At 36.3% G+C, this 23,913-nt stretch overlaps 1 protein-coding gene across 1 annotated transcript; it reads right to left on the bottom strand.

The window, feature by feature from the left end:
* Window positions 1–17,885: 17,885 nt before the first annotated feature.
* Window positions 17,886–19,234, bottom strand: LOC145060481 (uncharacterized). Its single transcript, XM_079008134.1, has 2 exons — window positions 19,105–19,234; window positions 17,886–18,511 (listed from the first exon to the last, which is right to left on the bottom strand). Exons 1-2 carry the CDS (start codon window positions 19,232–19,234, stop codon window positions 17,886–17,888), a joined length of 756 nt encoding a protein of 251 aa, XP_078864260.1.
* Between the last annotated feature and the right edge of the window lie 4,679 nt (window positions 19,235–23,913).

Below are 23,913 nucleotides of genomic sequence, written 5' to 3'. Positions count from 1 at the left end.
TCTGAAAATTCATTTTTTTAAATATTATTTTCGGAACTTGAATTAACTAAAAAAAATAAAAAAAAATAAAAATAAATTCCATTTTTTTTTGAAAAATACGTGAAATTATTTAGTAGAATATTACACTGTACATATAATCTAAAAAATAATTTTAAAATGCAAAATAAATGGAAAAATCCAAAAATTCTTTTTTTAGATATTATTTTCGGAACTTGAATTAACTAAAAAAAATAAAAAATAAAAAAAATAAAAAAAATTCTGTTTTTTTTTTAAAAAATACGTGAAATATTCTAATAGAATACTATACTGACATATTCTAAAAAATAATTTTAAAATTCAGAATAAATGGAAAAATCTAAAAATTCTTTTTTTTAAATATTATTTTCGGAACTTGAATTAACTAAAAAAAATAAAAAAAATAAAAATAAATTCAATTTTTTTTGAAAAATACGTGAAATATTCTAATAGAATATTATACCGTACATATTCTAAAAAATAATTTTAAAACGCAAAATAAATGGAAAAATCCAAAAATTCTTTTTTTAAATATTATTTTCGGAACTTGAATTAACTAAAAAAAATAAAAAATAAAAAAAATAAAAAAAATTCTGTTTTTTTTTTTAAAAATACGTGAAATATTCTAATAGAATACTATACTGACATATTCTAAAAAATAATTTTAAAATTCAGAATAAATGGAAAAATCTAAAAATTCTTTTTTTTAAATATTATTTTCGGAACTTGAATTAACTAAAAAAAAAATAAAAAAAATAAAAATAAATTCAATTTTTTTTGAAAAATACGTGAAATATTCTAATAGAATATTATACCGTACATATTCTAAAAAATAATTTTAAAACGCAAAATAAATGGAAAAATCCAAAAAATCTTTTTTTAAATATTATTTTCGGAACTTGAATTAACTAAAAAAAATTAAATAAAATAAAAAAAATAAAAAAATGTGTCTCACGGTCTCACAAAATTAGGGCGTCTCACATGAACCTAACCCTATATATATATATATATATATATATATATATATATATATATATATATATATATATATATATATATATATATATATATATTTTCATGTTCATTTGAGACCATTCTAATTTTGTGAAATCGTAAGATCTAAAAATAATTTTAAAATGCAAAATTAAAGGAAAAATCCAATTTTTTTTAATTATTAGTTTTAAAACTTTAATTACCTTAAAAAAATAAAAATAAAAAAAAATTACTATTTTTTTTGAAAAATACGTGAAATATTGTAATAAAATATTACAATGTAAATATTCTAATTGATTTTTAGAATGTTAGAATTTTATATACTAGATTTCTCAGATATCTAGAATATTCTATTTATTCTAGTAGAATATGTAAAAAAGTATTTTTTTTTTTTATATTTTTTTGGTATTTTTTTATTTATTTTGGAAAATGTAAATTCCGAAAATAAAATTTGAAATTTTTTTTCGAAAATTTTAAATTATTTCGCATTTTAAAAATATTTTTTGTTTTATCTACCAAATGAATGGCTAAGATTGTATCTTACGGTCTCACAAAATTAGACCGTCTCACATGAAACTAACCATATATATATATATATATATATATATATATATATATATATATATATATATATATATATATATATATATATATATATATATATATATATTAAGAGAGAGAGAACACAAACAAAACTCACTTTTAGCGACGACAAATGTAGGACCACGATTCATCCTCTTTAACGTCACACGAATCACCGATAGGAAATATTAGCGACAACGTCTTTAATTAGTGGTGACACGCACGCTTTAGCGACAACATCAAGCATATGTCTGATCTTCGGTTTGATGACTATAAACCCTACCTGTTGGATCAACGTACAAATGTAGGGCCACAATTCATCATTGTTAACGTCACATGTATCGCGGTAGAAAACATTAGTCACGATAGCTTTAGTGGCGACACACACTTTAGCTTTACACCAGACGTATCAGATCTGATGTCACTGCTAAATTTGGCGTCATTAATGCTGAGTTTTCTTGTTGTGATATACATGCACATAGACATTTATGCAAAGAAAGTTTGTGTTGGAAACATTGTACAAGAAAAAATAATAATACCAATAAAAAATTTGGAATTCAATCTACACATGACGGCTACGACCCTAAGGCACGTTCAACATGAATCATCCAAAGGCTATGTTTACCCATTTTTAGATATTCTTAGGCACACATTAGTGATATTCTTTTTGATGATGACCCTTATGTAGGGGTAATGACTTATAAGTGTAATAAACTTTATTCGGTGTACATATTTAGTTATTTACATATATATTTGTTGTATACATATGACAAATAAACTTATTTACGATGTTCAAAAAATACAATTATGACCTGATATTATTTTTGTATGTTAATCGATATCTGATTGAATTCATTAATAAAAAGAATTATCTTGTAAAAATCCCTTTCAATATTGTTTGTGTTCTTAGAGAAGTATATTTTCTAAAATCATTATAGTGCACAATAATTCTATACTACAAATCTTTTCTTTGTTGAGAATTTCTGACCTCGTTGTCGGTAAAAATAGTTACCAAAGCACTTGCCAATAGTTCCTCTTCTTCATTGGACCATTTTTCACTTTTTTTCGTTACAGTTTATTGCTTATTGATACTTTATGATAGATTCCTTCCAAAGACCCCTGGGTGCAAAAAAGAAGGATTATGGTTGGAATAAGGTTGAAAGGGTAAGGATTGATGTCATTTAGAAAAGGGTTGAAAGTAATCGGACGATAATTGTAACTTTTAAACGTAATTGATTGTTGTGGACATTAGTATTGTATAAAAGCACCTGGAAAACTTGGTTGTTGGTTGTTGTTGCTTTCCGATAAATTTGGACCAGTAGCATCCATTTGTTGCCATGTGTTTTTATGTAAATGTAGTGTCTTTAATACTTGTTATGGCATATTGTACAAGTTAGATGATAGTTTTAGATCTAGTATAACTAGAAACCCATCGTGTTCTTTATGCAAGTGAAGTATACACTAAATGTATTTAGATTTTGGTATTCTTATATACGCAATGTCAGATATTTCAATCAAAGCCAACAAAATTTCTTTAGACATTTTATAAGAGTACTTTCACCTGATATTATATATTCATCATTCTGATCCGCTGGTGTTCCATATGTTAACTTTTGAATAACAATTGTAAATTTATGTAACGACAAAAGACCTCTACTCCTAGTTGCATCCTCCTTCAATCTAAAATAATCTGAATGATTGGGTAGTGAGTTGAAAATTCTGACGATACTTCTTTATTCATTTGAAACCTCCGCCCAAAGATGTTTGGTGGGAAAAACAATTGATTTGAAGTGTAATTGATTTATCATCTTCTTCTTTCTCTGCGACCAACAATAACAAATTTTCATATGTGTAACCTTGCAATTCATTTATGATGAACTCACTCACTTGTATGATAAGCTGCTCTGTGGCATCGTCGGATATAGCTGGAAACGTTGTATGCTTTTTATATGGTGAGAATGTGGTTTTATATGTGGAGAATGTAAATTTTTTTTATCAGGTGAGTTTGTATGTGGTGTCTCTTTTATACATTTAATGCCAAGAAAAAAATAACAAAAAAGTTTTTGTCATTTTTCCTAAAACTATAAAGATAATAGAACTCACATATGTAGTTAAAAAATGAGAAAAAATTATGTGACCATAATGTTTTATAATATCCAATATTTATTAATTTTAAAAGTTTTGACATATATATATATATATATATATATATATATATATATATATATATATATATATATATATATATATATATATATATATATATATAAAGGTTGCAAAAAACGCTCAACGTTATTTAGTCGGTGGACTGGGGTCAAGGGATTAATCGGCTTGACGAAGATTAATCGGGGGATTAATCAGGTACCATTAATTGCTAATTTGTTGAATTTAAAAAAAATAAATATGACTAATATCATATCAAAGTTTGTAAATACCACTAATATGATAACAAAATAGGTTAATATGATTAATACAACACTAATCATGCCTCAAATAATTTCCATTGAGATAAAACTTCTTCAAAATGTTAAAATTTTATCGTTTGATAATTTTTCACTTATTATGTATGCAAAGATTAATCGCTAGACGCCCTCTAATTGGTCGTGTAGCGCCTAAGGATTAATCGGAGATTAATCAGGACCTAGTCAGGATTTTTACAACATTTATATATATATATATATATATATATATATATATATATATATATATCAAATTTTATTTTTTTATTAAATCAATTAATTAAGTAAATGTAAAGCCTAAAAGAAATCTAATAACTTAAATAATTAAAGTATAAAATAAAATATACTTAATACCACAAAGGTGATTATATATACAATCTTGTTCCGTTTAACCACTTTTTTTAGTTATTTATTTGCAAATATATTTTAGAAAACTTTTTATTTTTAGCCCTTGATTGATGACCAACATGTCATGATGATGTGTCGATTTTGGCTTACATAAAATATTATTCTCAGTTTGCCTTTAACCCCAACATTTATGTATGAGTTTGCATTTCGCCCCAACATTTTATTTGTTCTCCATTTCCATCATTTTTTACAATATTTTTTTGTTTTAACTATTGACCTGTCATGAATATGTATTTTAAAACTTACTAGCTTAAAATGAAAAAGGAAAAGACGAAGACAAGAGTCAAATTGTGACTTCTCCTTAAGGGGTGTGATGTGTTAACTAGTAAGCCAATAACTTTTGTTTTGTTTTTGTTTTGTATTATCGAGATTTGTTGTATTTAATGTATATATGTATTTTAAAATGAAGGAAAAAACCTAATGAAAGCCTCAAATTTGAGATATTTAATAAACAATGCGATATGCCAATCTTTGAGCCAATCAAAATTGTTAATTGGCTATTTCTAATGATATACTTGTTGAGAAATCAAATAAATGAGATGTCCGTACGTATAGTTTTAGGGTTAAATACAAGAAATACCATTGAATGTTATTTTTTTTCCTTATTATAGCCTTTTTACTTTCATATTTTCTTATTACAACATACACTTTCAAATTAATTTCTATTGATGTACTGCACTTTGATAAATATACTTATTATAGCAATATGTAACCAGCTAATTGAAATTATGATGGTTTGATATAATTTAATAGGTTTTCATGTAATAATAAAGATACAACACCTCAAATTTTAGACCAAAATTTTCATTTATAAATTACCAAAATCAGAGTTTCACAACCGAGTTATCAAATACATAATTATCCCAAAACAACTAGTATCATAATTATTAGAGTTCATAAACATGTCCCAATAGTAAATCCCCCAGCGCGTGTGTACAATCAGACATTCTCCTTCCCATGGTCCTGTGAAGTACCTGCCACATATAAATCAACTACTATAAGCACAAAGCTTAGTAAGTTCCCCAAGATACCACATACATCACATTATACATAAACAACTATGGGTTATCAGCAACCTTAAGGACTATCAGCAGTCCTAATGAGCTAACAGCATTCCCGGTGGGTTATCAACAACCCTGGTTGGCTATCATCAACCCCAATCACATAAAAATAGCATAACATAATCATAACAGCTAGACCCACTTAGTCATCATAAATATGACTATCCTACCATATAGGTAAGAGTAAGTGAGGAGACTCACCTGGTACTGTCGAAACGAAAAAACCTAGCACCTGAACTGCCGGATCTAGATTCCGCCTAGTCAACAAAATAATTAAGACAAAAGTACACAAATGGTCCCTATGATATGTTGAAAATTGTCACTTTGGTCCAAAAAGGTTTGGACTAGCACCAGAGATCCAAAATTTTCATTTTGTTGTAAGTTTAGTTAAATTTGTTTTGATTTTTTTAAAAATGCCGATTTTGCCCTTCGTATTTTCTTTTTTCGTTTTTTATTAAATTTATTTATTAAAAAAAATAAAAAAAGAAAAAAAGAAAATGTAAACATCATCCCCTTCATTTGCATTTTTTATTTTTGTGAATATCCCTTTATCACTTAACATAACATCACCGGTGAAGCACAATCACTACCACTACCACCAGAAGCCACCATCGGTAGCACAACCACCACCACCACCACCTGAAGTTGAAGTTGTCGCTAGTAGGAAGGAGATGTAAAAACATAAATGAAACTAAGGAGACGAAGAGAGCATATATTGAAGATGAAGAGACACAAATCCGACAAAGAAAGAAACACTCGGATCCACATCTTCATCGTGGTCGATTTTCAAATCGATGCTTCGCCGCCTCGCAACTAGTCGCTCAATCCTTCACAAATGCATATCGAAGCTAGAAAATCGAGACACATAAGTCAACAACGCTGCAACGGCCCTAAACAGACCCTTATCACCAGTGAAGAACAGATCTGGCGCCGTTAGAAAACCTTTCGTTGACCAACACTTCGTCGGAGAAGAACGGAGGCATGTCTCTAGTGGTGGACATTGCCATCGTCTTAGTCGTTTGGGAAGGAGGACAACGCCATCCTCTTTTTATGATGAACAAATCTAGATTCCACCATGATCTTTTAGTCCTATTCCGATGGTCATAGTTCGTTCGATGCTTTTCTCGGTTTGTCCACCATCGGAGACGTCCTTCATTTTCTCTATTTCCCAAATCTGTAAATACCACCACCACCACCGTCCGATTAGGGTTTTCTGACGGTAGATATGAAACCCTCCATACTTTCAACGAGCATTTTGAGTGCTCTGACGATTATAGAAGTATAAGAGACACAAAGAGATAAAGAAGGTGTGCGAAGCAACAGAAAAAAAGAGAGAAAGGGTGGCACCGAAATGCGGGTGACAGTGGTTTCCGGTGAAAAGAGATGGGTAGTATGTATGTTAAAGAGATAGTGGGTGGGTGTGGTAGTAGGGGTGGGTTTTATTTTCTTTTTTATTTTCTTGTTTTTTTTTAAATCTAAAAATCAGAAAAATAATTAAGAAAAAAAGATAAAACCATATTAATACGGGCAAATCCGTCATTATAAAAAGTTCTAAAATTTTTGGACCAAACTCACTACAAAATAAAAACTTTGGACCTTTGGGCTAGTCCAAACATTTTTGGACCAAAGTGGAAATTTTCGACATACCACAGGGACCATTTGTGCAGTTTTGACAATAATTAAACCTAATTAACAATTAAGGTCCAAAACTCACTCGCGAGTCCAAATCCCACGACTAAACCTTATAAGGGAATGGACCATATTTCCATTCTCATGGTCCAAAAAACCTTAAATCTTGACCAATTGTCAAAGTCAACAAAAGTCAACACTCAGCGAGTACGCTGAGTGTACCATAACCTACGCGGGGCGTACAAATCGAATCTACGTAATGACGGGGTTGGGACCGGCTACCTGGATTGTAGCTAGGAGTACGCCTAACGTATTCCGTCTGATCCCATTTCTACCAACTTGTGTCTTAAACCCTTAAGACAATTACTCCCTAACACAAATATGGCTATTCTAATACGTCTAATATAACACCCGAAATATTGGGGAACAATTATTGGGATTATATCCCATTTTGAGGAGTGGACATGATGTGTTGGAGGAACCAACACGTCATGTCTAGATAAGAAAACCATGGCTTTCAATAAGGTCAACACGATGTGTTGCCTCTTGGAACACGACATGTTGACGGCAGGAAATAAAACCCTAATCTTCCGAGTTTTTGCTCCTTATTTAAAGGAATAAGATGGCTAGGGTTTGTTCATCCTCAACCTCTCAAGACCTGAAAGAAACCCTAATCACATTTCCCTCCCATTTTGAGCTAGTTATGTGTTTTTGAAGCTAAAAAAGGAAGAAGGTGGAGGTAGGAAGCAAGGATCCAACAAGCAAGCCCTCATTCTTTAGTTTGACACTTTTCTAGACCCTTGTAAGTGTCCAAGACTCGATTTTTATCATTCTAAGTTGTTAGATCTTGAGTTTTGTTCCTTTAGCTTCTTATTCTTGAATGATGGAATGGTTAGACCTCATAAAGTTGACAACTTTATGAATCTCCAGGTCAAGAGGAGTTAGTAGTGTTTTGGATCTGTAATATAATCGAGTTTTGATGTCTTGCATAGAGATTAGGTCATGAATCCCCATTTTGACCTAATACGGGTTCAAGACATGCATTGGACATGTATGCTTAAAAAGCACCAACCTTTGAGAAGGTTTGGGTGTTAAAATCACTTTTGGAAAGGATTGACTTCGAACTTTAAGGATTAAGTGCTTATTGGTTAATCCCTTGCATTATCAAGCTTTATGGTTTGGGTTTTGGACCCTTTTGGTAGTCCCAATGGATAAAATTGGAAACTTTGCCCTTATAAATCTCATTTTGGCCTAGATCTGAGCTTTGGAGCTCTTGGAGTTGAAGAAAGCAACTTAGTGTATTAAGCTATTGGAACACAGGCAAACACGACGTGTTTGCAAGCCAGGATGGCGTGTTGGCCGAGGTTTTACCGATTATTTGGATGATGGCGAAACACGGCGTGTTTGCAAGTTAACACAACGTGTTTGGTCAACATGGACTGTTGACTTTGACTTTGACTGAAGTTTGATCTGGGTTGACCATGGGATGTCTTGGGCTATGTTTGGGCCTTTAGGATTGTTGAATTGGGCCTTGGCTTTGGGGCCAAGTTATAAAGAGGGTAAAAAGGTCGTTTACCCTAGTTTGGATAGTTAGTGTGGGTCGGAATCTGATTATTGATGGATGTTTTCAGGCTCAGATTTGGAGTGATTGAATCTGCAAGATTCTCCATATTTGCAATGACCAATTTGGTAAAACTGCAACATAGTTGGATAAGCATGTAAATACAATATGGATACAAAATAGTGAAAGAAGATAATATCAATAAAATAAGAGGCAGATACTAGCAATACAAGTTTGTAGGTCCATTAAGTATACTAATTTAATCTATAGGTTTCCAAACTATCCCTACAGATGGGATGTGGAGCCAAAAACACTGTCATGGAGACTTCCTATTGGGTCATGAGACTCACATGTCTCTTGCTACCCATGACATACAGTGGATTGATATGGACACTATCTTACCACCACTTTTCTTCTTTTTTCCTATCTGCTGCTAGATAGATCATCCTGTAACCTAATAAAATGGATTCATAAAATTCATATGAAATCTAAACATGACAGCCTTTATATATTAGTAAAACTTGTTGCTCTATATATTAGTAAAATTCATAAACTGTTTAAAGAATGCTTAATGTCCAGAAAGATAGTTTGAAATGAAAGATTACATACTTGACTTCACGAGAAACTAAAGTTATGTCAGGCATCCTTGTTAGAAAAGTATAATGGTGTAGAAACAGAGGTCGATGTCTTACCTTTCATGGCTGGATTTTCTTCCAGAGCGGTGATGACACTGGCTATGTAATAGGAAAGCGCGACTTGTGATCGTTGGGTGATGATCTCCACAACATCGTGTTCTTCCCCCTTGAAGTCCAACAACGATAATGGTGCCTTAGGGATCCCGATGACAATTTTATCAATCTGATCAGAGAACTTTGTATCTGTCTCCCTTAGAATTGCCAAAACCCTAGGTTTAATGAGGAATAGAGTATACTGTCGGGGTTGATCACCAGAGGAAACATCAACGTCTGTAGTAGACCAATAGCACAACTTCGATTTAACCTCCCATTGGTGTTGCTTTCCTTAAGATTCTTGGGATCAATGTATCATCTTCTCAATAGATTGAGGCGTATCATTGAGTAGCTCTTTCATGGCTCTCGAGAGGTCCTTTATCTGCTTATCTTGAGCATAATTTAGTTACCGATATATTTTACACAACCCTAAACCTTCAATTGCTTTTTTGGTGGTTTGGTGTTTTCTATAGCTACCGCCGGTTTTGATGGAACCCTAGCTTTATGTCGATTCTTTCATGGTTGAAGAAGGAAATGAAAAGAGTTAATTAGGTCATGGAAAAGAGAAGGGAGTTTTTGGATGTAGAAGATGAGAACAAGGCTTTATGGTCTCATGGCTGATGGATCGTACCTATAAACAATGTGTCGAATGAACATTCGATTCCATTTTGACTTTATGGTCAAATGAACACTCAATTTAAAGTCTCAGAATAGTGAGGCTGTTGGTGAATGGTGACTTAAAATAGTGATGGGGGTTTTGTGATCGGTGTAGTGTGACAGGAGAGAATGGTTGGAGAAGATGGTCGGAGACACTTGGTGATGCGAGATCGGAGGTTGGGTGGTGGTGCGATGCTGCTATGAAGACGAAGGCCTAGGGCCTTTTCTTGCTAATTGGAAGAGGTGGGGGGTTTAATTTTTGGGATTCAACAGGCGGGTGAAATCCCGCCTTAAAAACGCGTGTTTCATTAAAATGATATAAAGCGACACATTTAGATGACACACATTTTATGAAAGGCGCCCTATGCATTTCCTTTTTTTCTTTTCTGACACTAATTTTAGGACACGCACAAATGCGTGTCCTCTATCCTTCAAATTTTGCAAAAATGACATTATTTTTTAGGGCACGCACAAATGCACGTCCTCTATCAGCGTGTGTCATTGTTTGCGCGTCATTAAAGGGCTATTTTCTAGTAGTGAGGTTGTGTAAGTGGGAGTTCAATGAAATCCCAACAGCTGGTCGACGTCTTCTTATTTTGCATAACTGGTTTATGGATGGATCTAGGTTGAGGGTTGTGTTAGAGCCTTGCTTCTTGTTCTCGTTTGATGAAGGCTTTGGGGTTCAAAGCATGACCCAATCACCTGATTGGATGAAGTCAAATGTAGGTTGCGGCTCAGGATGTATGAGATTGTGATGGTTAGGGTGTGGTAAGGCCATAGGTGGCAACGATGGTTGGTTAGAAGTGTTGTAAGACTGCGATGGGATCATAGCATTCACCATTTTGAGGTACACTATCATTGGAGGTGTTCATGAGCGTAAAGGGGAAAATCAGTTCATGCCTTGGGCACGTCATTCATGATTTTCAAGGAGTATCTCTCTGTTTTGGGTTGAGGACCATTGGGTTCGGGGCGGAGTCGGGCTTGTGTAGCTCTAGATGGGTGGGACCTGTGGGTGAGGCCGCTCAATGGCATAGTTTGGGTCCGACCCGTGGGTGTGACCCGTATGATTATGGAAATACAGATGGTACCTGGTAGAGACCGTTGGGTCAAGGTTTGAATCTGGAGTTGCAAGATCATGTGGGTGGTCAGTGTGTGATGCAGAGGGGTTTATAGGCTGGGTAGCCTTGTTATTTGGACTCTTGGGAATCTGCTGGTTGGACCAGGTGCGAGACTGGTAGTCTCAAAGATGGTTTGGGAACCTTCATATCCCGGTCTAGCGAGGGGTTATCGTGAATCAGAAGGTTATGGGTAAAATGCAAGTGTAGATCTGTGGATCTCGGGTTATGAGTTGAGTATCGGGTTGGTTTTTTTGTGAGATTTCGAGTTGGGAATCGTGAGTGTTTTTGTGCATGATTTTCTTTCTAGTGAGATAAGAATAGGGGTATCTATCTACCGAGGGCATCATTCGAAGGGTTCAAGGGTAAGGAATGGATTCAGTTTAGTTGGTAGATTAGTCTCTTGTGTTTTGGGTTGGTTCTATCTGTGTGGGGGCCAGGGAAGTATGGGATTTCAAATTTTCATATGGATTTCATTATATGATTGGTCATGGATTTCTTCAGACGCTTTAGGCTAGGGTGGGCTAGTTCGTAAGGATATGAGAAGACCACAACATGCATAGAATTAGGAAATGGTAGGTCATTGGAGGCCGGTTGTGATATAAGACTAAAATTGGTCTTGTAGCATTGGACTTGGTGGTGTCAGGTTTGTCGGGCTGCTATGATCGGTTGGAGCCATAAGTGGCGAGATAACTTGGGCAATTATTTACAGATGAGGCTTTCATTCAGAACTCGCATGGGGTGGTTGTGTGTGTCTTTTAACTCAACAACTAGGCGAGAATCTAGTGTTTCAGTTAGTGGCAGACAAGTTGGGACCAGGGAGGTCTCAACTGCTTTTGAAAAACAGCTAGGGGGCATCAAGATAAGTAAAGGCGATATTAGTGATTTGGGAATTGTGTGTGGAGACGCTTGTTATTCAAAGGATATGTTAGGGCACTTGCAGTTTGGATTAAATAATCTAATAGTAAATGATTTGACCCTGTTGTGCAACTCTCGCCCGAGTCTAACCGTTGTAGGGATAAGTCATCTACTCGAAGGATTATCTGAGCCTTCTGTCAAGTATAAGTGTTCAACAACAATAATTTGTATGTGATTCTGTTTGCTAGTAGGAACCTCGAGTTATCAGAAGTTGAGTAGTCATTTGGGAGATAAGTGGAATGGATTCAGTGATGTTTCAATATGGGCGGTCTGTCAGGGAGTCAGACCAACTTGAGACTTCAGATTTCGGGTTTTGAGTAAGGTAGAAGTGGTTTTATGAAAGGGAGTGAGGATTTGTTCATCATTGGGGATGGAAAGTTATTCTAAGGTTGGGTTCAGTAGCCTTGGGAAGGCCGTTGTATGCTCGGGGTTGTGGTTACGTTCTTCAGGCAGTTTGGCGTGCCTGGGATGGTAAGGAATGATTTTGAGGACGAAATTTAATTTAAGTTGGGGACAGTTGTAACACCCAGAATCTTGAGGAACAATTGTTGGGATTATATACCATTTTGAGGAGTGGACACGACGTTTTTAGGAACCCACATGACGTGTCTAGATAAGAAAATTGTGACTTTCATTAAGGTCAACACGACGTGTTGCCTCTTGGAACACGACGTGTTGACGACATGAAATAAAACCTTTCTGGGTTTTTGCTCCCTATTTAAAGGAATAAGATGGCTAGGGTTTGTTCATCCTCAACCCCTCAAGACCTAAAAGAAACCCTAATCACCTTTCCCTCCTATTTTGAGCTAGTTATGTGTTTTTGAAGTAAAAAGAATGAAGAAGGTATAGGTAGGAAGCAATGATCCAACAAACAATCCATCATTCTTAAGTTTGGCACTTTTTTGGACCCTTGTAAGTGTCCAAGACTCAATTTTGTATCATTATAAGTTGTTAGATGTTGAGTTTTGTTCCTTTAGCTTCTTATTCTTGAATGATGGAATTGATAAACCTAAAAAAGTTGGCAACTTTATGAATCTCCAAGTCAAGAGGAGTTAGTAGTGTTTTGGATATGGATTATATATGTATAGAGATTATAGGTCATAAATCCTCATTTTGACCTAATATGGGTTCAAGACATGCATTGGACATGTATGTCTAAAAAGCACCAACCTTTAAGAAGGTTTGGCTATGAGAATCACTTCTAGAAAGCATGGACTTAAGAATTAATGGATTAAGTGCTTATTGGTTAAGCCCTTCCATTATCAAGCTTTATGGTTTGGTTTTTGGACCCTTTTGGTAGTCCCAATGGATAAAGTTGGAAACTTTGCCCTTCTAAATCTCATTTTGGCCTAGATCTGAGCTTTGGAGCTCTTGGAGTCGAAGAAAGCAACTTAATGTATTAAGTTGTTGGAACTCAAGAAAACACGACGTGTTTTCAAGTCAACACGTTGGTCAACATGGACTGTTGACTTTGAATTTGACTAGAAGATTGATTAGGGTTGACCATAGGATGTTTTGGGCCATGTTTGGGCCTTTTGGATTATTTAATTGGGCCTTGGATTTGGGGCCAAGTTGTAAAGAGGGTAAAAAGGTCTTTTACCCTAGTTTGGACACTTAGTGTGTGTTGGAATCCGATTATTGATGGATGTTTAACTTGTGATTGATAGCGCGGGGATTTGTTCGAGCCAACAGCCAGTGATTCTTTCTGTGAGATTCGGCAGTGCAAGGTGAGTTTCCTTGCCATGTTTAGCGGGTCGAAGTCACTAATACCGAACCATGGTTTATTATGTTAGGATGCTATATGTCTACATGACTCCAGCATGTGTATGTACTGGTATGTATGCCGAGCAAGGCTTGATGTCGGCCAGAACCCGACGACTATATTGTATGCTGTTATCTTTGTGATTATCGCATGTGTTGGTAGGATTATGTGTTCGTATGCTGTGCGGGTCCCATTATGTGAATGTTGACGGGGCCCGTATCTCAGTGGGCGGGGCCCGATATGAGAGTGTGGGTGGGGCTCGTATCTTATTGGGGTGGGGCCCATTATGTGCTTAGTTATGTACGGTATGAGGTATCTTGGGGAGATCACTAAGCTTTGTGGTTACGGTTTTCAATTTATGTTTCAGGTACTTTGGTTTTCAATTCGAAGAGCTCAGATGATTGCAGAGCACAAACACCACATGGTTTCCGCATTCCGTGCTTTACTCTGATTTGATGATGTTTTGATAAATCTTGATTACCTTTGTTTTATGGAAATGATATGTAATAACGATTATTAATCTAAAAATTAAAAATTTTATGTAATTATTTTTGGTAGGTTACATCTAAAACCATAAAGTTATCAACTTTAAGCCTTTGCATGGTTAGACAAGTCCCGAAGCAACATTCATAAACTCCCAACACATCCTAAGCTATTTTGCTCATGCATGAACCATAAGAAGTGATCAAGTTACCATTTTTATGAATATCAAGTCCCATAATACATGAAAGGATAGCTACAAACCCCTGGAGTGCCCCAAACTCATAAATGTCCAGTCTTTAGGGACAAAACTCTTAAAACTTCAAACATGGAGATCTAATCAAACATTTGTCAGGGTACAAACTTTATCCATTAAAATTATGCACAATGAGGGAAGTTTTCTAGATCTACAAGCTTGCTAATACCCACTTCTTCTTCTTTAGCTTCCTTTTTCAACTAAATGCACCAAAAACATCTAAATGAACTTGCAAGGCTCACTCAAACACTCTAAATCTGGATTAGGGTTTAAGGAAGGTTTGGAGTCTGATAAGGGTGACCAAAAGAGGACTTAATGTTATTTATATAGGGAGCAACTAAGAAATTAGGGTTTTGTAGTCTGGGATAGTACGCTCAACGTACTACACATACGCCCAATGTACTAGCTAGCCACCCGCAATCCTCACTCTGCATGGGTACTATACGCGTACCCTTACGTATGCCGAACGTATGACCAAAATTTTGAAACTTTTCTTCCAAGGGACCAAAAGAGCCATAAATGATAAATATGCAAAGAATATTAAAATACCTGAAAATTCGGGATGTTACAATTTTCCCCCACTAGAATCCGACTTCGCCCTCGAAGTCATCCTTAGGAAACAGCTCCGGGTATTACTCCCGCATCTCGGACTTAGGTTCCCACGTCCACTCCGAACCTTTCCGATTCTGCCACTGAACTTTGACCAAGTTCACAACCGTGTTCCTCAAGGTTTTCACTTTCCGATCTAAGATAGCTACATTCTTCTCCACATAATTCAGCCGATCGTCGACCTGAATGTCATCCAATGGGACCACAACTGTCTCATTAGCTATACACTTCCTAAACTGGGAAACATGAAAGGTATAATGGATTTGACTCAGCTCCTCCGGTAGATCCAACCAGTAGGCCATCTTGCCCACACTGGCCAAAACTCAAAAAGGGCCAATAAATCTAGGGCCTAGCTTGCTCCGATTTCTGAAGCAGATAACACCCTTCCAGGTTGTTACCTTCAGGAGCACAAGATCCCCCACCCGAAACTCCAGCTTAGAGTGTCGCCAATCTACATAACTCTTTTGGTGGCTTTGCGCTGTCATCAATCTCTGTCGAACTTGTTGTATAAGCTCAGTCATCTTCAACATTACCTCCGTGTTCCCCATGAACCTTTACCCCACCTCACCCCAACAAATAGAGTCCGACATATCCGACCATAAAAGAGCTTGAATGGGGACATAATGATACTGACATGATGGTTGTTGTTATACGCAAACCCAACCAATGAAAAAAATCAATAACACAAGAACACAATATATCATCGAGCGTCTAAATCATCTGCTTGCTCTGCTTATCCGTCCGCGGATGGTACGCGATACTAAAGTGTAGTCGGGTACCCAAATCCTCATGAAATCTCTTCTAAAACCTAGAAGTAAACCACACATCCCGGTCAGACACAGTAGACGTCGACACCCTATGCAAAGCTACTACCTCTCGAATGTAAATCTCATCCAACTTCTTTGCAAAAGATTTCTCACTAATGGATAAAAAGTGAGCACTCTTCGTCAAACGATCCACTATCACCTTGATATTGTCAACACCCCTCGCAGTCCTCCGTAACTTTGTAATGAAATCCATAGTAATATGCTCCCACTTCCATAGGGGAACCTTTAGAGGCTACAACTTACCATGAGGGAACTGGTGCTCAGCCTTGACCTTCCGGCAGGTCAAACATCGCTCCACTAAACATACCACATCTCTTTTCATACATGGCCACCAATAATTATGCCTCAAGTCGAGATACATCTTGGTAGCCCATGGGTGGATGGAGAATATCGATTTGTGGGCCTCCTCCATCAAAATTCATCAGGCCCCACCCGCATATGGTTCCTATACCCGCCCATTAAGGGTCAAAAGCCCTCGACTGTCAATATCAAAAGCTGAAATTTGACCGATCACCCACTCACTTTTCTGATTTTCATATTTTATGGCCCCGGAGTGCGCTTTCTTAATGATCTCTAAGACTAGAGGCATCACATTCATCCTCATGTACACATCCAGAATCGGGGCACTTGCCGCACTTTAGCTCAAGGCGTCGACCACCATATTGGCCTTGCCCGGATGATACAAGATCTCGCAATCATAGTCTTTCGCTACATCCAACCACCTCCTTGGCCTCATATTCAAGTTAGGCCGATCCATAAGGTATCTCAGACTCTTATGGTCCGTGTAGATGGTACACCAAACTCCATAGAGATAGTGGCGACAAATCTTGAGGGCGAAAACCACCGCCCCCAACTCCAGACCATGAGTGAGATATCTCGCTTCGTGAGGCTTCAACTGCCTTGAAGCGTATGCTATCAGATGCCTTCTCTACACCAACACATCGCCGAATCCCGGTATAGAGGCATCACACTAGACCACAAAATCCTCAACTCCCTCAGGGAGGGCAAGTACTGGTGCCTCACACAATCTCCAACGAAGAGTCTCAAATGATGTTTGTTGCTTAGGCCCCCAACTAAAAGCAACACCTTTATTTGTCAACCTGGTGAGAGGAACAACAATCTTGGAGAAGTCTCTGATGAATCTCTGATAATAAACTGCCAAACCGAGGAAGCTTCAAATCTCAGACAGAGATCTCGACACTTCCCACTGCATCAACACCTCAATCTTGGCTGGGTCGACCAAGATACCATTCTGATTGACGAGGTGTCCCAAAAACTAAACCTCGCGCAACCATAAGTCACATTTGGAGAACTTGGTATAAAGCCTCTCCATCCCCAAAACCCCGAGAATCTCTCGTAGATGCTCCTCATGTTGTTCCCCAGTCTTCAAATATACCAGAATTTCATCGATAAAAGCGATCACTGATCGATCCAACATGGGCCTACACACCTGGTTCATGAGGTCCATGAACGCCGACAATGTATTGGTGAGCCCAAAAGGCATCACCACAAACTCGTAATGCCCATAGCGATTTCAGAAGGCTGTCTTCTGAATATCCTCCTCCCGTATCCTTATCTGATGATAGACAGACCGTAAATCGATCTTGCAAAACCAAGATGCTCCCTGAAGCTGGTAACAATGATCATCAATCATTGGAAAAGGATAATGGTTTTTCACCGTTAGCTTGTTTAGTTCCTGGTAATCAATGCACATCCGGTGTGAAACATTCTTCTTCCTGACAAAGAGGATCAGGGATCCCTAAGGAGAATTGCTCGGACAAATAAACCCTTTTCCTAATTACTCCTGCAACCGAGAGGATAACTCCTACATATCAGGAGGTGCAATACGGTACAGTGCCTTGGCTATTGGCATCGCACCCGAAATCAGATCGATCCGGAACTCCACTTTCCTCTCCGGAGGCACACCCGGTAACTCCTTGGGAAAAACATCAGGAAAATCACATACCACCAGAACATTAGAAACAGAGGTTGATCCCTTCTTCTCTACCCTAGTATCCATTACGTACACCAAATAACCCATACACCGATGCTGCAAACTCAGCTTTACCCTGGCGGCAGAACAAAAAGTTGATCCTGATCTAGTACCCTCACTGTAGATAGTTATCACTCCCCAACTAGGGTCTTGAACTATCACCAGATGATGCTCACAGTCAATCAGATCCCCGAACCGACTTAACCAATCGATAACCACGATCACAAAAACATCTCCCATCACGATAGGGATGAGATCTATCGGATATCCAACACTGAAGATCTCTAATACACAACCACGGTAGACATCAGTAGCAGAGACTGAATGCTCATCAGGTATCAATACTCTCAAACGCCTACTCAAGGTCTCTCGCGGAATACTAAAACTGCGACAAAATGATCGAATCGCACTCGAGTCAAACAACACAAGCACATGCACAAAATTTACAAGAAAAGTACCTACACAATTGATAATATAAGTAATATAAATAAATCAATAGAAATATAAAGAACACATACCAGCTACGACGTCTGGAGCTCCTCTGCTATCAACTGAAATGCTCTCCCTCGATCCCTCAGTGCCTCGACCTTCCCCTGTCGGCCATCCGTAATACGTAGGGCCGTGGGGGTCGGAGTCTGAAACGCCCTAGATGCAATCTGAGGACAATCTTCCTTCACGTGGCCCATTTTGTTACACCTGAAACAAACTCGAAATCCCTTGGGGTAATCCCTAGCCATATACCCTTCCTTGCCACACCAGTATCAAGTTGACATGGACCGATAGGGTCCCTCGTGTCCCTTGCCGCACTTCTCGCAAGTGTGGCCCTTCTGGACTCTTACTCTCTGATCAATGGGATTGGGCTGCTTAATTGTCGACTGCGACTACACTGGCCTCCTATCTCCCCGTGGGTCTTTAACTCGATCTCTCTCCTCCTGACATTGGTTTGCAGCTCAACCAACATCCCTCAACATTAGAGATCCATCTTATAGAGGCAATCGGATCCTGGGTCCCATCTAACTTGGGTGGCTTCGTGTTGGTGAACTCCTGTTACCACAACAAATCACCCCCTGCGGTCTCGCAGCAGCAAGAACCGCGGTGGCTGTCGGAGTAGCAGTCTCAGTGACAACGGCATAGGGCTCATCTAAAGTCTCAATCAACGTGCTCTTGACAGACCCAAACATCTCAGGGATAACCTCTCTAATTGTTGTGACCACCTATGAAACAACAATCCTGCAGATCTCATCATCCCTGACACTCGGCCTCTTAGGGTCGCTAGAGGATGAAACTCGGGTAACCACCATACTGAAACACATAAGAAAATTATCAACAAATAGGCTAAAGTGCATATATTGAATCTCACGCCCCTACACGCTCTTTAGTCCCTTGAGGTTATTCGTCAAGCCACGAATAGACCAAGTGCTTCCAGTAGTACGGGCCCAATACTACCTTCCACACCAACCCGTATTTGTCTCGAGTCGGTACCTCAAGACCCCAAGAACTCTACATTCTCAAATCATCTATGGACTCGCCTTATTGGTTCCTTAGAACCACTCTCAGCACTGCTCTGCCTCAAATGATTTTCGCTGTCCTCGCTATTTGCTTCGCATATGCCAATTGTACATAGTACGAGATTCAATAGACATTCGAAAAAATGATCCTACCTCAAATCCACAACAAAACAAGGAACGAGAAGAAAGGCTAAATCAGACATTCTAAGGCTATAAAATCCTAACTATGTACAACTATGTAGCATACATTAAGCAAATACTAAAGACAAATTCAATCTTATAAGAATGAACTCCTAGGCTAAGGCATCACAAATCAGCTAACATTTCACACTAACTCTGCAAGATTCCTTAGGCTACCTCTTTCTAGCAGGCAATCCTATCAGCTCATAATATAAACATATTTGCTCTGCATTACTCAAAATATAAATTGAGGTATTTTAAGAAACTACCGCTTGAGCGCTGGTCGATTGTACACACTACTTCTCTGGGTTTTTCTCCTGTAAAAGTCTTCATTTCTTATTAAGTTATTAAACTTTTTTCAGATCCTTATCAACTTTAATCCTTTGCATGGCTAGACTAGTCCCAAAGCAACATTCATAAAATCCCAATACATCCTAAGATATTTTGCTCATGTATGAACCATAAGAAGTGATCAAGTTACCATTTTTATGAATCTACAATTTCCATAATACATGAAAGGACAACTACAAACCCCTAGAGTGCCATGAACTCATAAAGGTCCAATCTTTAGGGACAAAACTCTTAAGACTTCAAACATAGAGATCTAATTAAAGACTTGTCAAGGTATAAACTTTATACTTGAAAATGATGCACAAGCAAGGAAGTTTTCTGGATCTACAAGCTTGCTAACACCCACTTCTTTTTCTATAGCTTCCTTTTTCAACTAAATGCACCAAAAACACCCAAATGAACTTGCAAGGCTCACTCAAACACTCAAACCCGGGATTAGGGATTAGGGAAGGTTTGGAGGCTGATAAGGGTGACCAAAAGAGGACTTAATATTCTTTATATAGGGAGCAACTAAGAAATTAGGGTTTTGGAGTTTGGGCTAGTATGCCCGCCGTACTACATGTACGCCCAACGTACTAGCTGGCCACCCACAATCCTCACTCTGTATGGGTACGCTGCGCGTACCCTTTCGTACACCCAACGTATGACCAAAATTGTGAAACTTTTCTTCCAAGGGACCAAAAGAGCCATAAATGATAAAGATGCAAAGAATATTAAAATACCTGAAAATTTGGGATGTTACAAAAGAGAGCCATTGACTCAGCAACTGACACACCCCGCCACTCAATCATTTTAAGTTATTATGTTTTTAAGTACCTGTTAGTGAGTCGGTAATGTCTAAAATAAAAAAGCTGCAAAAAGTAATTGAAAATGGGGAACAAAGAAATTTTTGGAGCTAGATACAAACTCAAACGTAAATAATGGAACTAAATGCAAACTGAGAAAAAAAAATTCATGTTAGTTAAACTGCTACGTCATCATAATTTGTCGGTGACCGTCTAATGGCCCAAAAATATTTTTTTTTGAAAATATAATGACATATGAAGACAAAAAAAGAAGTTGAAAGTTAAGACAAAACAAAACTATATATATATATATATATATATATATATATATATATATATATATATATATATATATATATATATATATATTCCAGTGGCGGATTCATGATCAAAGTAAAAATGTATCTCCGACAAGTAAAAGGATATCGCAAACAAAAAAAATCGTGTGATACAAAATAAGAAAAAAAAATTCTGAAAAAAATTACACAATTAAACTTTTTTTGAGAGGTATTCCATGCTATCCGAGTCCAAGATATATACTAGATCCGCCTATTATGATTTTTATGGTATTAACCTAAGGTTTTTCAAATAACAAAAATATTTAGAAAAAACCACCGTATAAGATGCTCTTAGTCAATGATTATAATACCATTCAGTCCAAATTTTTGAACTCAACTCTAACCTTAAACCATAAGCCTAACTAAACATACTTAGCTATAATTAACTAGAATCTTATTATTATGATCGTTCCTACCAAATCAAATACAATTATGAGATAAATCTAACTTTATAACTTTAATAATCAAATTATATTATTAAATTATTTTTATTCAAACAACACAATTTCCGTTTCCTGTTACAAATTAATAGCACTTGTGAAATTCGCTTAGTTTGGAAAAGGTCATAAAATGGGGGATATAGGAAAGTGCCAACTTGTTTAATCATTGTAGTGTGGGAGTGGGAAGAAATTAAAGGAAAGGAAAAAAATAGAAAGCGTTGGTGTTGACGTATAACAACTGGTTTTGTGTTCTTCCGAGCCTTAAAGGGTTTTAAGGTTTCTAGAAACGGCCACGACAACATGCAATCATCCCCCTGCCACTCTCACCAAAAGTCTTCACAGTCTGGTCCTTCACAAATTTATTCTAGAGAAAATTACGGTTTTGATCCCTGTGGTTTACATTTGTCCGTAGGTTTACTCCAAATTTAAAATTTTTGATACGCATAGTCCTTGTGGTTTAATATCTTTTGCAGGGATGATCCTTCCAACATTAAATCTAACTTTGTCACTATTATATTTTTTAATATGACAAATTTCCCTCAAAACGAAATATATAAGCCAAATAAGAAAATGTAAAATATAGTTGCCAAATAAATTAAAAACATCAAGAGGGTGTTGAGAGAGAGAGAGAGAGAGAGGGGGGGGGGGGGGGGGGGTGTTGGAAAAAAAAAGTAAATTTCATCATGGAGAAGGAAAAAAAAGTAAATTGAACAATATAATGTAAGAAGATGATATATAAAAACTATACTGCCTGCCAATAACAACTTCGAAATAGTAGCCAAGTAACAAGCAATTGTAAGTAGTTGTTATAACGGGGAAGTTTGAAAGTATAATTGTATGATTGGATGGATTTTTTATAGTGCAAGTTTGTATAAGGAAATTCTGAAAGTACAATGCCTTATATAGAAAGAAATAGGTTGCTATGATATAAAAGTAAATGAAAATACGTTTGTTTTTGTTTTTGTTTTTTTTTTTTTTGCAAACAAGCATCATTCATGAAAAAATGCTAAATTTTGCCGCCGGTGATTTGAAGATATCAATTTCATTACAACCATAATACACATCTAGCGCTTTTTGATATCATCATTCCTGGGGTAGTTTGGACCATTCTACCATTTTCATGATCTTCTCTTCATAGCTTTAGTTCTTAGCTTGTTTTTTTCTTCGTTAGTCGATGTACTTTGTTTTCCAGCTTCCTGATGGTTTTTTATAATAACTTTGCTGTTCAAAAAAATGAAAATTTTAAAAAAACATCAAAATGAATAATTTTTAACAAAGAAGTGCAATGGTTCACATTTCCATAATTTGTCTAGAAAACTACTCATTCTCAGGGAACAATGAAGTTTGGAATTTTTGTAAGAATTATGGTTAATTTGAAATTGAAATGCAAAATCACTTTGACTAAAATAGTAACTTAATTAGCTTTCAATTAATTCCTCTTATAAACTATATCATCCATCTACACACAATTATGATCATTGAACACCTTACGTGCATTACCAACAATAGTCGTTCCAAATTCCAACTTCTCATAAAAGTCGGCTTAGATTTAAGGTCATTCCTTTCTATTACTCATCTTCATCTTGTAATCCAGATTGTAGAAGAATGATCGTCAGCATACTGCATACCCAATGTATATGAGATTTTCCACACCATGAACTCGGACTAAAATTATCACGACAACCAACTACAACCACAATATTAAACTATTATTCAATTAATATATTCCATTCAAAATGAAACAAAAAATGGAATATTTAGTATACATGTGATAAGAACCCATTTAATACATTCTTTTCAACTTTAATGCAATTTAGTATTATTATTATTATTATTATCATATTAAAATCATAAAAATAATGCAAGGCAACGTGTTTACCTTTTTTCGGATATTGTTGTCACATAAAAAAATTGATAATTGTATTGTTTCACACAACATATTTTGAACTGTCTCTTAAATATTAAATTTCATTTTAGATGGTAAACATGTTGCATACATAAGAATTGAAGGTCCCTCAACCCACATACTATTAGTTGTAGTAAATTATAATGCTTTTATCTCATTAAATCTTTCATCCTAAATTAACCAATATATTAAAATAATAAACATCCTTTAAAATCATGATCTCTTGGCAAATAATAAAAACATTTAGAAAGTTGTCCCTGATTTGTGCTACTTGAACATATAAAGTGACTAATAGAAGAACCCCCATTATGTAACCATCTCTAAAGAGCATGAACAGTCAGAATTTGGAAAA

The sequence above is a fragment of the Lactuca serriola genome, chromosome 6 (assembly GCF_051521515.1).
Source record: "Lactuca serriola cultivar US96UC23 chromosome 6, Lser_US96UC23_V15, whole genome shotgun sequence".
NCBI lineage: Eukaryota > Viridiplantae > Streptophyta > Magnoliopsida > Asterales > Asteraceae > Lactuca > Lactuca serriola.
The sequence above is the reverse complement of the archived record's forward strand: the minus strand, read 5'-3'. Positions and strand labels throughout refer to the sequence as shown.

Excerpts from the sequence above, each read along its gene's own strand:
- LOC145060481 (XM_079008134.1), bottom strand. The coding sequence starts at position 19,234 with ATGTTTGGGTCTGTCAAGAGCACGTTGATTGAGACTTTAGATGAGCCC. Across the intron at positions 18,512-19,104 it reads GCAGGGGGTGATTTGTTGTG|GTACTTTTCTTGTAAATTTT; the intron begins GTAACAGGAGTT and ends TCAATTGTGTAG.